Source organism: Lepisma saccharinum, chromosome 26 (assembly GCF_977018435.1).
Source record: "Lepisma saccharinum chromosome 26, izLepSacc3.1, whole genome shotgun sequence".
NCBI lineage: Eukaryota > Metazoa > Arthropoda > Insecta > Zygentoma > Lepismatidae > Lepisma > Lepisma saccharinum.
Window position 1 is genome coordinate 7,052,865 of NC_139254.1, and position 14,983 is coordinate 7,067,847.

Below are 14,983 nucleotides of genomic sequence, written 5' to 3' on the forward strand. Positions count from 1 at the left end.
TGTTCTTCGATGTTAACGCCAAGAGGATTGCTAAATAGCTGGATGCTGCTCATTTCATATGGCTCATTTCGATATTTGCACAAACTTTAACAATCAGTCACAGTACAATCCGAGTTGGAAGACTGGAAATCTCTTCGTACTTCGTGCGTAGTAAAACAGATCTATAGCGCCTCTCTGCAGTTTGTTTCTAAAAACAAAGAGTGAAGCCAGAGCATTGAACCTGGGACCCTTGGCGTCGTTGCGTGATGCGCTCACCTCTCTGCCATGGAGGCAGATATACTATTCCAGTGATGCAAAAACAATAACAGTATCTTCAGTGTATGACCTTTCTAATTAAATACGAGCATCGTTGAATAAATAGCCTTCAATATTTTATATTCACAGTTATCTATTTGTTATATTCTGGAATATACGTGTAAGTATAACTTTTCTACGTAGTTCATGCTCATGGAATCAACTTGCATTCGGCCATATTTGTGTCAAAGTGCCGAAAAACTCAAGGTAGGCAGCTGTGCTTCTTGCAACGGTCCATACTAGTGTGACGTCACTGAGCTAAAACAAACCTGTCACAGGGTCTCCCTGTAAGATAAAATTCGATTTCACTTTTAATATTACGACAGCAGTTATGAAACAAAATTGTAGTGTGTATCGCAGAAGCGTATATTCTAGGCTATCTGCGAAGCCTGAAGTCTAGAGAATAAAATACAGGAGAGAAATCTATAACAAATTGTAAATAAATATTATTCATATCAGTGAGATGATGATGCTGATTCTGGAGTTGGCAACCTGATTTCTTATGAGTTGGCAACCTGATTTCCTATGAGTTGGCAACCTGATTTCCTATGAGTTGGCAACCTGATTTCCTATGAGTTGGCAACCTGATTTCTTAGGACTTCGTAAATTTATTTCTATTCATAGCCTAGAACCACGTAACATAGTGCGATAGCCCAGATATTGGACTCAGTACACGCCACTGGTGTATCGTGCATCAATGTAAAGATGAGAATTCGAGGAAGACGTCGATATAAAGAATAACTGCAGTAAGAAATCGAATAAAGCTAATGCAGCCAATAGACGACGCCGCTGCAGTCACGTGAGACTACAAGACTCCCATGAGCCATCAAGGTCTGCAGTTGAGCTTCAGAACAGGAATGGCTCGATTTCTTTACTCCAGTTATTATTTACCATATCTTCTGTAAGGAATGTGTGATATATCGATGTATTCTTCGAAATCTCATCTTTACATTGATGCACGATACACAGCACAATTTTGTTTCATAACTGCTGCCACAATCCTCAAAGCCACTCCTTACGATGGAGAATCCTATGGTATAGGATAGGATAAGAACACGTAACAACTTCGTTTGGAATCAATTTTGCTTATTTTTTCTGCTGGTGACGTCACCACTAATATGGTCAATACTGGCATGCATTTCCCTGTTTGGGAACAGTGATTGCATTGGGTTGTAGTTTACATAGATTACGTAGACAATCTAAAGTGCACTAGAATTAATTTTCAAGGGTTTCATGAAAGGAAAGGGACATTTTCAACTGTATTGGTTCCTAACGATATGAAAAGAATCCTATTTACAACAAAATTTATCCTATTATTATCAACTATGGAGGAAGATAAATAGTATGCAAAAAACAACAACAGATGGCAGTCGTGAGGCAAGAGTGGTCTTTTCCCCATAAAGCACTAGAATATTTCCTATATTAGGTTTCTTCCTAGGAGAGAAATTGTTCGAATTTGGAAGAAAGAGTATGAAAGGTTCTCCTCACACGTCAGCAACTGATACGCAGTATAATTTTGTTTTACTTCCACAGCGCCCTTTGCTAAGTTATCACCTCTCGCCATGTTGTTTACATAGATTACGTCATCTACGTGTATAAAATAGTCTACGTGTAGAATGTAGACTATCGTTGTTTACGCGTAGACGCACATCACTGTTTGGGAATGCAATTTTGCTCTCACAATTTCCGTTTCCTTGATTGCAGGGGCTTCAAGACTGGCATGTCGTGCATCGACCAATACACGACCCAGTGCCTGAACGAGCAGCAGAGGAAGGTGATCAACAACGGCGTAGAAGGAGCTCGCCACACCTTCAGGTTTCTGTGCGATGTGCCAAGCTTTCAAGCAGGTAAGGTGATACAGCGAAGGCAGGTGAGATTGCGCAGGGCTGAATTTGGACAGGGGGGTTAAAGTTCAATTGAAATCTTGTAGATTCCAGCAGTTTACTCTTTTCCAGAATCCAAACTCTACAGTCATGAAGAATTTCTTCATTTATTTGATTTGGGTGCGACAATTTTTCAAAATGACGGATTTACACAATTGAGGCTGAATCACACGAGCTAGATTTCCCGTTAACAGAAACAGTAATAAAAAATTGGTTTATTTTTATCAGTTTATAAGTTATTATTGTTTTAGATCCGCATTGGTCGATTACCGGGATGGGGGATTTTTTTCGGTCTTGTCTCTGCCTCAAATCAATGGGAACCTGGGAAAACCCTGAGGAGTTGAGACGACCAGAGCATGGTACTGATAACATCACCTCCAAAATGGCCGAGATCGAGAATGTGTCCGAAAAGAAGTCCAGAGGTGTAAGTAATATCAGGGAACGTAGCCTAGTGTGGTAGTGCACCATCTTATTCAATACCTGACAAAAAGAAAAACTTTAGAAGTTGGTGAATGAACTACAACAAAGTACATTCCCCTTTGTCAATTACAAGTTGTGCTGTATGGCATCAAAGTTGTAAAGTACCTTTTGGGATTACGGTGTAAAATAAAAAGGTTGGTTCAAAAATATTTACTGGTTACTTTTTAATTCGAAAACGGATACTACTTTCCGAACGACCCTCGTATATGAAAAAAAAAAGCAGAAGCATGGAGAATACACCACTGATAAACAGAGCTATACAAATACACTTTCCTAGAAAAGGGGGGGGGGAGAAACAAATAAAACAAACAGAGTTAAAGCGAGAACTAGAGAATCGCGATATCCACTGGATCCACTTCCCCGCTCGAGGAAGTAATTTCGCTCAGACACTGATCTCCCTAGCAACAAAATGAAGATCATTAGCGGCCTCGTTAATGACATCTCGGGGCGAATTGTGTCTGAAGCCTCGCGTCTGGTTGATGACTGAGCGAGCCACATAGCTGTGAGGCTTCCGTTGCATCGGTAACACTCATCGTAAAGAGAACGCACCACGTCTACCAATCAAATGAAAGAGTTAAAGTGTAACGTAGGATGCTGATACTATCACTTTTGACGAAACTAGATGGCGCTAACATCAACCAATACTTTCAAGTGCTCAAATATGAATCAACTCCTCTCTAACCATATCTTTATTTGTCCTTGTAGTATCCAAAATTTAAGTTCCACAATGCAAAATGTTATAATTCCAAAAATATAGTATCTTCTTTATACATAAATGTTTTACCTCTTCTAACATTTAACCCATTAACGGCCATGATCCCTATTTGAGGATCACACAAATATTGCTTCACTCAGAATAATATATTGCATATGTTTCTTCTTCTTCACACATGGACACATCATTGAAGGTTTTTCTTGCATGACAAAACAAAAAAAACAGTTAAAACATAAATTTTAGATATATATATATAAATCATTTTTAAATGTAGTTGTATAAAGTTTTTGATTTTGATTTTCTTAACATAGCATGTTTATTCTTTCTATATTTCACCTTCATCAAGACCTTAATGTATATGAGACGCCATTTTGTTCTACAGCGTAATTTTTCATGATCCCCAATTGGGGATCATGGGAATTGCCATGTAAAAAAAAAAATTTTCTGTGGATGTAAATTTCCCTTTTGTGTAACAATAAGAGTTTAGTCTTTTATTTCAATCAAGAAAAACTACCTAGCTACATGAACATTCCTCCCCACACTAAGCATAATGAACTCTCATAAAATCAGCTATTCTGTCCCGGAGCAAGGCCAAGAAGGGGGGAAGGGGAACCTAGCGGGCAGAACAAAGAAGTACACGCTGTTGCGAAGGTTGGTAATTGCAGTCGCTTTCCTCCCCTCCATGCAATCCCATTCCCTCTCACATGTTCACTGTGAAGCCATCTTACGTCAATACTTGGGCAGATACTTGTTTTCGTTCGCTTGCTCTAGAGATAGCCATTGAATCGTGTTAGATGCAACAATGAGTCTGCATATGCGTCTGATCTTGAATCAAGCTTTAGATCCTTTGGAACTCCCCGACTTTGGTGTTAGTGGCAGTGATTCAGATGAAGAACATAGTGGTACAATAGATATTGTGGAAATTTCTCAAGAAGACGTGAACATTATTTCAACTGAAACAATTGGGAATCTGTGCTACAGGAACTGTTCGTATCAATCGAATCAGTAAGTTGCCTGTAAAAAACAGACAGAACACTCAAGAAAGAACCTCGTGGTACACACGATTTTAGATTTGACATTAGCAATGAGGTCCTCGGTATCACATGGAAAGGCAACAACATAGTGAAAGTGATGTCAAATCATCAGACACTGCATTCATTTCCGCAAGTGAAAAAATGGTCAAAGCCAAGAAAGAAATATGTGGCCATCCCCCAACCAAAAGCAATTTCTAAATATAACAAGGATATGGGCGGAGTCGATCCTGCTTGATTGGTCAATTCGGAAATATCGCACAAACGTTTGAGGGGGAAAGTGGTATTTTCCTTTGATAACAAATGCAATTGACGTAGCCGTGGTCAATAGGCATGCACTGTATTTATTAGTTCAAGGCAAAATGCCACTTCTCACCTTCTGTCGGATGATTGCTCGAGCATCATCGAGCTGACCTCTTTAACTGACATCAAAATCCAAGGGAGGCCATCTTATCCTAAGGGAGCAAAATGTGTTCTGCAAAATATCGAAATGATCTATTGGGACACTTCAAACAAAGGACTGAAGAGGAAAAGAAAATGTGGAGTTTGCAAGAAAAATGTTGGCAAGGAGTGCAAGGAATGCAATGTTGGTTTGCAAGTCGGTGTCTCACAAATATATATTTTAGTCGAAGACTTAGCATGTTGATTGTTTTAACGTGTGAAACACATAAACACTTCTGTAATTACAACATTACTTCGTGTTCATAATAATACATCTGTGTTGTTCATCATTGTCAGTGGCGACGATTTGGTTCCAAAACTGTGGGGGGGGGGGGGCAAGGACAGTTTACTTTCCCTTGGTAGATAATGTTTAGCATACTGCGGGGACAATATTAACAAAATGTGGTGGGGCAGGTGCCCCCCATTCCCTCTAATTCTTCTTCTTCTTCTTTTTAACTGTCCCTGTCAGCATTATCTTGTCGACTTTGGACATCGTTATTGTTTTGTATTTGTTTTAATGTTTCCTTCTAAAATTGATAGTTAGTCTCTCAAATTAATCAGAATCACAAACATAAAACGTTTATTATGAATAATTCACTTCTTTTGTCCTTTTGCTGTTTCTTATTTCTTTATTTTATATATATATATATATATATATATATATATATATATATATATAAATCACTTTATATTTCGAGTCTACATTTCCGAGAATATGCATACAGCATCCATACTAATGAAGGGGATAAATCTGTTAGAATGGATGAGAGTGATATGGGAAATGGAATTTTCAAACGTTGTAAGTCTTTGTAGAGTGTGATTTGTTGATCTGAAAAAAATCGACATTCTAGAAATTAATGTTGAGCATCAGGATTATTATTGCAACATTTACAATTTTCTTGAGTTTTAATATTTATTTTTGCTAAATGTGCTGGTGTACGTACGTGTCCTGTTCTTAATCTATTAATAAAAACTATGACTTGCCGTGGGAGTGTGTATGAATTGAACCAAGGGACCTTGGATTTAAATTCTGCAATCCATCTATATGTGTTGCCCACAAACTTAAATTTATCCTTGCACCATTCCTTCCATTGTTCCATAATTTTGATCTTCACTCGTGGTAATAAATCAGTATACATTAACCTATTGAAACTTATGAGTTGTAAATATCTGGCCTGTTTAGCATATAAGTCCACTCGATCATTTCCTACATTAATATTATGTGCTTTGACATAACTGAATTGTATGTCAACGTTCCTTTTGCAAGCCAATTGAACTTGTTGAATAATTAAAATATTAAGATATGATTGATGACATAATTTGGGATAGTATGTAGATAATACTTGAAGAACATTCAGAGAATCTGTAAGGAGAAGACCATGCTCCCTAATCGCTGCCACTGAATGTTGTTATACATCTATGTTATATATCTATGTATTCATGTATGTTAAATGTAAGACGAGATCGGGAATTACTTGTGTAAATGAAAATTGAGATATGTTACTAATTTACACGCTTTTGCCCATGATCCCCGAATGGGGATCAGCCTATAAAATACTTTTATGAACAAACTATGACATTTTTCGTTCTCTCATGATAACATTCACACTCAGGCGACCAAATGCAAACTTTTTTTTAAAAAAAACGAGAAAAAATTTTTGGGCCTTAATGGGAAAATATGTTGCTCAATCCAGTTGTTAACTTTAAAAAAAAAAGTTTGTGAATTTCCTTTCTTATTCACCATCATGCCCCATTTGATTTGTTTCTATAGTTTTGCTAAACATTCATACAAAACTAATAGGTTTTATTATATTGAAGGAAATGAAAACGTCTGGAACACTAACTGATGGATATTCTTCTTTTCCTTTTGGAAATACAAAGAACTGAAATTTGGTACAATGTTTGATTGACCGTTTTTTTTTTTTAATGACTGGACCTCTGAGACGATTACTGACTGGCCGCATTTTGTAAATGAAATGACTGTTCGTCTATTTGACGACTGATCGTATTTTGAAAATGTCTTGTCGCATGATACGATTTGCTGATTCTTTGTAAGTGAAAATGATTGAATGTCTCGTACGATTGTTGACGTACATTGGAAATAAAAATAGTCGCTTGGGACAAAAACAGACTGATCATATTTTTGGAAAAGAAGATAACTGGTCGCTTGGGACAAAGACTGGCTGACCGTATTTTAGAAATGAAAAAGGAAGATTTCTGACTGACCCTATTTCGAAATGGAGATAACAGATCGCCTGGTACAAAGACGGGCTGACCGTATTTTGAAAATGAAAATAACTGGTCGTTTGGGACAAAGACTGATTGACCGTATTATGGAAATTAAAATAGCTGATTGCCTGGGACAAAGACTGACTCGCCGTATTCTGAAAATGAAAATAACTGCCCGCTCGGGATAAAGACTGATTGACCGTATTATGGAAATTAAAATAGCTGATCGTGGGGACAAAGACTGATTGACCGTATTATGGAAATTAAAATAGCTGATTGCCTGGGACAAAGACTGACTCGCCGTATTTTGAAAATGAAAATAACTGGTGGCTTGGGACAAAGACTGATTGGCCGTATTTTGGAAATTAAAATAACTGATCGCCTGGGACAGAGACTGACTCGCCGTATTTTGAAAATGAAAATAACTGGTCGCTAGGGACAAAGACTGATTGACCGTATTATGGAAATTAAAATAGCTGATCGCCTGGGACAAAGACTGACTCGCCGTATTTTGAAAATGAAAATAACTGGTGGCTTGGAACAAAGACTGATTGACCGTATTTTGAAAATTAAAATAGCTGATCGCCTGGGACAAAGACTGATTGACCGTATTTTGAAAACGAAAATAACTTTTCGCTGGGACAAAGACTGATTGACCGTATTATGGAAATTAAAATAACTGATCGCCTGGGACAAAGACTGACTCGCCGCATTTTGGAAATGAAAATAACGGACCTCTTTGGACGATGATTGAATGACTGACCGTAGTACTTATTTAACGCATATGAATAGTTCCTTGGGGTAAAGAGCCGACCCCCGTGGCGGAGTGGTTATCACATCCCGCTACGAAGCCAGGGGTCTCGGGTTCGAATCCTGGCCTGGGCATGGATGTTTGTGAGTGTCCATTCATCTATTTTATCTTATCATCACTCATCCCCATCTTCGCAAATTAGCCAAAAGTGGCACAAAAAGCGAAGTAAAATATAGCAACTCAATGAACAATGAACTTGAGGTAAAGAATGGTCGACCGTATTTTCCACTGGCCGTCTTTGACGGTGGCTGAATGAATGACCGAAGCTTGAAAATGAAAATGACCATCTGGAATGATCGTATTTGGAGAAATGAAAATTGCATACCAAAATTTAAAGCCTGTAAAAGTTGTTAAAAATAAATGAGTGGTCAAATAATATTAATATTACTTACTGTGTAATAAAATATAGTTATATTACATTCCAGAGTATCTGAAACACACGCAGTGCTACAAGGGAATCACGGAGGACTGGGATCACTGTGCCAGTCGCTTCATGCGCCTGGTCACCGAGGAAATGAACAGAATAAACGTCTCCATGGAAGCAAGAACGGTGGAGCTATGTTGGTAAGATTTGTTGGTTTTCTGCTAATTATGAGCACAACTTTGAGAATTGTGGGTAAAATATCGTATCTGTTAATGCTACGCAAGAGGATTGTTGCTAATTTGATAGACCTTCCAAAACATTCGAGAAGTCTCATTTCCTTCATTTCATGTATCTTGGTAGCAATTTCCAGATTTCAAAAATCGATGAAGGATACGTTCCGTTGCATAATTTATTTATCTCCAATTACAGAAAGGCTTACACAATTGTACCTTTCTATTCAAATAATGAATAAGTACCTAAGAATATACGAGTACATACATAAAGTCATACACACACACAAACGTATTTACGTACATGTTTCGTCTGTTTTATAAAAATCCGGACTAATTTTTAAGTCGTCTAATTCGTAATCCCTTCAACCACACGGTGCGATGGCAACACTGCTATTGATAATATTCATATATACGTAAGATAATAAAGTAGATTAAGTTTAACCACAGATAAGGGTATATAAGGTGAAGGTTTTCTCGGAATCCATCGCTTCAGGGCAATGGTTCTGGTGACGTCAGGCTTGACAGCTGTTAAAATTTAGCAGTGCCATCTCTTGTTCTGTTTGTCAGAATAAGTGGAAGCAAGATTGCGAGTGGTGCCTCTCAGCGCCTCTTAGCGGATTATTACAAAACTTCTTGCGAATGGGGATTCTCAGCAGCAGGCCAGTGCACCGGTTTCCTGCCTTCGTTCCAGATCTGCTTATATACCCTTATCTTTGGTATAACATAACACACACAGTCACACATAGAAGAATAATGAAGAGTAGAATGGACTCAAATGTAACTAGTATGTTTCAAAAATTGATCTTAATGTTTTTACATGCAACGTAAGTGGCAGATTGAAATCCAATTCTGTTAACCATGAAAAATCTTGACCTTTTAATCAAATCCGTAGAAGTTTAAGTAATACATTGACAAGTAAATTAAGCAACAAAAATTGAGCAGTATAATAGTGACCATATCTCTCTCTCTAAAAAAACAAGAAGAATATAAGAAATAGACCAGGTCTAGTAGCAACTTAGCCAAATTTAACATATAAGTAAACCCTATTCCATATATAGAATGTCATTGATTGATTGATTGAGTTGATGTTTTAAGTCCATTTATGCACAGTAAGGCTAATTGGGACTGGACCTACAGTTTAAAGTGGGATCCGAAGCACTATGTGCCTGTACCGGGTATCGAATCCGGGATCCATATATATAATGTAATATGCTCACTTTGTACGACAGTTGTGGAAAATGAATAACTGTACCGAAAAAAAATGAAGAAAAGACGAAGACGTGAGAAGAGGCAGAATTAACAAATAGGAAGGCATGGCAACAAAACTTGCCGAAACTTCAACGTGCAAAGAAAACAGCCAAGATTGCAGATGAGATGAAATGAGATGGCTCTTTGAGGTTATGGGCATCCCTCAACCTTTCCCCACCCCCCTCCGCGCCCCCTCGGAAATTTTAAGTTACAAAAGAACAGAATGATTTGTATTTTTGTGGCTAATAAGAGAAATATAATTGACTTAGTATTCGAACAGAATAACCCAATTAAAAAACTGCATTAGATCGAAACAATTGAATGTAAAATACACGAACCAGTTTGTTTTCACATTCTACAATTTAATCCAAAGAATAAATGGTTCCAGTTTTTCAAAATTAAGAAAAAAATAGACGTTTACGCGAGACGTTAAACAACTTAAACTTAATGACTAAATATTACACACACATTTTAAAGGATTTCTTGAATGAGATGTTTAAAAGTTAATAAGAAAATATAATAATTAATTAAGATGCGTTCTGTTGCATAAGTCTGTTAACAATTTAACAATCCTTGCCTTTTAATAAAAAGCGTAGAAGTAATACATTTTTGTGCCACTTTGTGATGTATTGATTTGGAGGTTACCACCCAGATAGCACGTAAGCTTGTGGCAAGCTTGTAGCTTGTAGCTTGTAGCTTGTTGAAGTAAGTTCGACATGGCAAGCTGGATGCAAGTTCGATGTAAGTTGTACTCAGCAAGTGAATCTTTGCAAACACTTTTACTTTGCAGAAAGGCTATTACCGAAAGCTTAGTTATGACAAGCTTGGTGCAGGCTTACATTGGCAAGTTTGCTGCAATTTCGACTTAAGGTAACTAGATAGTTGAATGCAAGCTTGCAACAAGCTCACAACTTGCCGTGGAGAGCTTGGTGGAAGCTCCTTACTTCAAGCTTTCAGCAAGTTTTATGTGCTATCTGAGCAACCACTAGTAATAGATGTGCTATGTGCCTATCTTGTTCTCTACCCTGTTTGCACTGAACTTTGAATTAATTGATTGATTGATTGAATTGCTTTATTTTACTTCGCTTCTTCTGCCACTTTTGGCTAAATTGCGAAGATGGGGATGAGTGATGAAATTGATGGAATGGATACTTACAAACATCCAGGCCGGGATTCGAACCTGGCACCTTTGGTGTGCTAACTACTCCGCCACGGATGCGGGCTCGTTTAAGATTAAAATAACGACATCTGTATTAAGAGCTTCTTGGTAAAAGTTGATTATACGATTCCGCAGTTGCTGTCTGCATCATTACTTTGATTGTCCGTGACCATTTTCATTAACTTCGTATCTGTTTTCAAGCTATGGAGTTTTATTTATGCTGATGCGGAAGTTGTCAACAATTATTTGTGAATATTGTTTTAATTCTTGAAGCTCTTATTGGGTCAAATAAAGTGTACGAACATGGTGATGGACAATTTGCACGGTAATACTTGTTGCTGTTAGTTTTGTATTAGCAACTAGTAAAAATATATTATTTGTTTTATGAAAGAAAATACAGAAATCTACTTACGAATTGGTATATATTACACTATATCCCATAATACATAATTAGAACAGTAACAGTGATAATGAAATGTCTTTCTTCTTATCAAAGATTTTTATCATTAATACAACTTAATTGTGAATGTTATAAAAAGATGACAGTCACATACTCATGGATCCCACTGTACGAGAGGTTCATAGCAGAAATGGCGTAACTCCACTTTTCATGAAAAATGTATAACTTAGAACTGTGAAGTATCAACATTTCAGTGCTAGAAGTAAGTATCTCCTAAGTTTCAAATTCTTGCTCATAGAGGCAGCACTGTGTTTGTGCTCCAACAGCTAAACATAGGCTCCGTCCGAAAGGTCCGAAAAACAGTCTTGAAGTACCGTCATGTCGGAAGTGACGTCATCTAGCGCAGTTCGATAGCGCCAATTAAACGAGCAATCAAGACCGTAGCGTGGAGCATGCGAGTTGTAGGCTTGAATAATTGACTCGTGCACTTGATGTTCATTTGCTTGAAATCATGAAAGTTGAAAGTCGGCCAGAGTTAGTTGTAGTTCTTCTAATGTGTGGAAATGTAAGTAAAGGGTGGGGCGTTTTCGAATACCTATTTTATAATGAAGTCAAATGATTTGCTGATTACATTTACTTTCATTTTTCATTTCTAGAACAAACATTGCACCTTTGGATTACATAAAATGCATACATGAACAATGCGCACACAATTATTTCTTGAAAATAACATCTTTCAAATTACGTCCCTGGCAGACAACACATTGTGCAAGACGGTCTTGAAAGTTACGCATGACACGTGAAAAAACATCTGGATTAATGCGTGCAATCTCGTGCCTTCAGATCATCAGTTGTATCCGGTCTGGTTGCAAAAATTTATCTTTCAAGATAGCACCAAAGGAAAAAATCTGGGGCAGTTAAGTCTGGTGATCGCGGAGACCATGGAATGTCACCAAATCTTGAAATAATGCGACCCTGAAAAAGCTGACGTAGTGCGCCCATATGCAAGATCCTTTGCAGGCTTCGACGTGTTATTTGTAATGTCTGAGCATGACTCCTTGCCGAACGCCGAGGACTGTTAACCACAGCAACGAGCACACGTTCAATGTTCTCTGGTGTTCTGACTGTACTTTTTCTCCCATGCGGTTTATTTTGAACACTTCCAACTTCACGCCATTGTTTCCACCGTTCATTGTTTTTTTTTCCTGTTACGAACTCGTCCACGGCATTATTGATCACCATACTCCCTGCGGAATGCAAGCTGCACCGCTACAATTGACTTCGTCAACACGAACTTCTCTACACAAAATATACGTTGCTGTAGAGGCCAACGCTCCATTGCTACTGAAATCCAAGGTCACAATGTACACGAGGCATGAGGAAACCGCCCTCCCAATGCATTTGTTTTGCAGTGTTGCCAACCTCAAACTGTGCAGTCGAAAATGCTCCACCCTGTATAAGGACTTTTTAAAATGTTATGTGATTTCTGCAGTGAAAAGCAAGTGTTTGTAACGTGGAGAAAACAATGTATTCTTAGTTTTATCTACTAATCGTATTTGGCGCTGCAGTTGAATTACAATTCGAAAGACTTCCACTTCCAGTCCAAGACTTCAAGATTGAACTGCGAGACCATTCTCCAAGTACGCTCGCTTCAATCTACGGTGTTGCACCTTTCGGACACGGCCACCAGTGGCGGCGATTGGGGTTGTGCGAGCGGGGCTGTTACCCCCACTTCTTGCTACTTTCCCCCCGCACTATGCTAAACCTTATCTACCAAGGGAAAATAAACTGTCCTTGCCCCCCACCCCAGTTTTGAAACGCAATCGCCGCCACTGACGGCCACTATACTAAGCTATCTAATATGCCTTTTTCTCAAAACGGCTTTTAGTGGAGTAACACCACTTGTGCTCTGAACCCCTCACACATGAGTTCAATTGTTAAAACTTTCTTCTGTATCACGTCTTAATGATTATTGCTTGTCCTTTTGTCTACTTCCAGCGCAAAGCATGGCTTCCTCCGGTGCATCTACGCAGTCAGCCATTTCAAGTGTCAAAAGGACGCGGCCATTTTTCTAAAGGTGCTCGCCGACACCCTTTCCTACACTCGCTTCAGCTCCCTGGACTGTAGGCTCGTCGACAAGGCACTGTGCTCGAGTGCCGGTACCACATCAATTACCAGAAGCGAGTTTCTCATTTTTCTGCTGTCCGCAGCGTGTGTGCTGTCCCTCGCAATAACGTTTGACGGTCAGATCAGACCTCTACGCCTGAGTCATTAACGGATCCTTACCCAGAATGCCTTGCGTGTGAGTTTCAGGAACACAAGGGAGCATGTGGTGCTTTTATTGCAGGCAAAGCTTTGTGGGTGGACGTGTAGTGAGGTGTAATGGAAATATCCGTCCTTTGGAAGACGTGTGGCGTAACGTGGGACACTTCCGACGTATTTGTGTTCTATAAATAATTGAAAGCTTACTCTTTTTCAGGAACAAAAGGTTTGTTACCCCTTGCGCGGATATCTTCAACAATGATGTCTAACGAATAACACTAGCTTCAAATCCTGTGTGATGGGGTAACAATCAGTTGCGTGAATAATGAATTATTTTGAAGAGAACAACATTTATCCAGAAAATGTGCAAGTGTAAAAATCAGTTGGGTTAATAGTGTGTTACTTTGAAGAGAACATAGCTTGTCCAGAAATTGTGCAAGGGTAACAATCAGTTTGCGTGAATAGTGAATTGCAATGCTCGGGAGTAAAAAAATTATAAGTGACATTACTAAGTTGTAAATTTTTTTTTCAACCTTCACTTTTCGTGTGTAATGGCCATGTAATGCAATTATTTGGTACGGTCAATAAATAACCGGATTAATGCCGTGAAAACGCGAAATAAAGTGACAGAGCAATTAAACTTACGGGATATGTAGCTCAGGCTGGGGTACGACACATGTCTGCGAGATGAGTTCCAGACCGAGTCGCTAGGTGGCAGCACTGGCAGGGAAGGGATGTTGTGTATGTGCAATTTGCCTCCAAGGCTCAGCGATCCGTGATACAGATTTTAACGGTTTCCTACAGCGCATTGTGGCTATGGACGAGATCTTGCTCATCCGGAATACGCCAAAGAGTAAACGCGACAGGAAGGAGTAAGCAAGGTATCGTCCATTGCCACAATGCGCTGCAGGAAACCGTCAAAAACTGTATCACGTATCGCTGAGCCTTGGAGGCAAATTGCACATACACAACACCCCTTCCCTGCCACTGCTGCCACCTGGCGACTCGGTCTGGAACTCGTCTCGCAGACATGTGGCGTACCCCAGCCTAACCAACATATCCCGTAAGTTCAATCGCTCTGTCACTTTATTTCGCTTTTTCACGGCATTAATTCTGTTATTTATTTACCGTATCAAATATCACTGGACTCATTGGTAAACACAACACAACAATTTATCTACAGTAAAACATCTAATAACCAATCTGCTTAATGAACTCAACAATGACCAAAATGCCACCATGGTTTTTTCTCCCGAACCTTTCAATTATGTTGAAGAGAACATTTTACCCAGTAAATGCGCAATGGGTAACAATGAGTTGCGTGAATAATGAATTATTCGGAAGAGAACAAAACTTTTCCAGCAAATGTACCAGGTCGAAATACCACATATTGTGCGAAATGTACACAGACTATTGTGATGCGACTTTTAAAA

The 14,983-nt window shown here is 38.7% G+C and overlaps 1 protein-coding gene across 1 annotated transcript in view; it reads left to right on the forward strand.

The window, feature by feature from the left end:
• LOC145979363 (uncharacterized) overlaps positions 1-13,563 on the forward strand; it is a 118,005-nt gene extending 104,442 nt beyond the window's left edge. Inside the window, exons 3-5 of the mRNA XM_083112227.1 lie at positions 1,999-2,141; positions 8,310-8,448; positions 13,287-13,563. Of these exons, the coding sequence (XP_082968353.1) occupies positions 1,999-2,141; positions 8,310-8,448; positions 13,287-13,563 (559 nt within the window). The remainder of the gene's footprint in view (positions 1-1,998; positions 2,142-8,309; positions 8,449-13,286) is intronic.
• Positions 13,564-14,983: the final 1,420 nt, after the last annotated feature.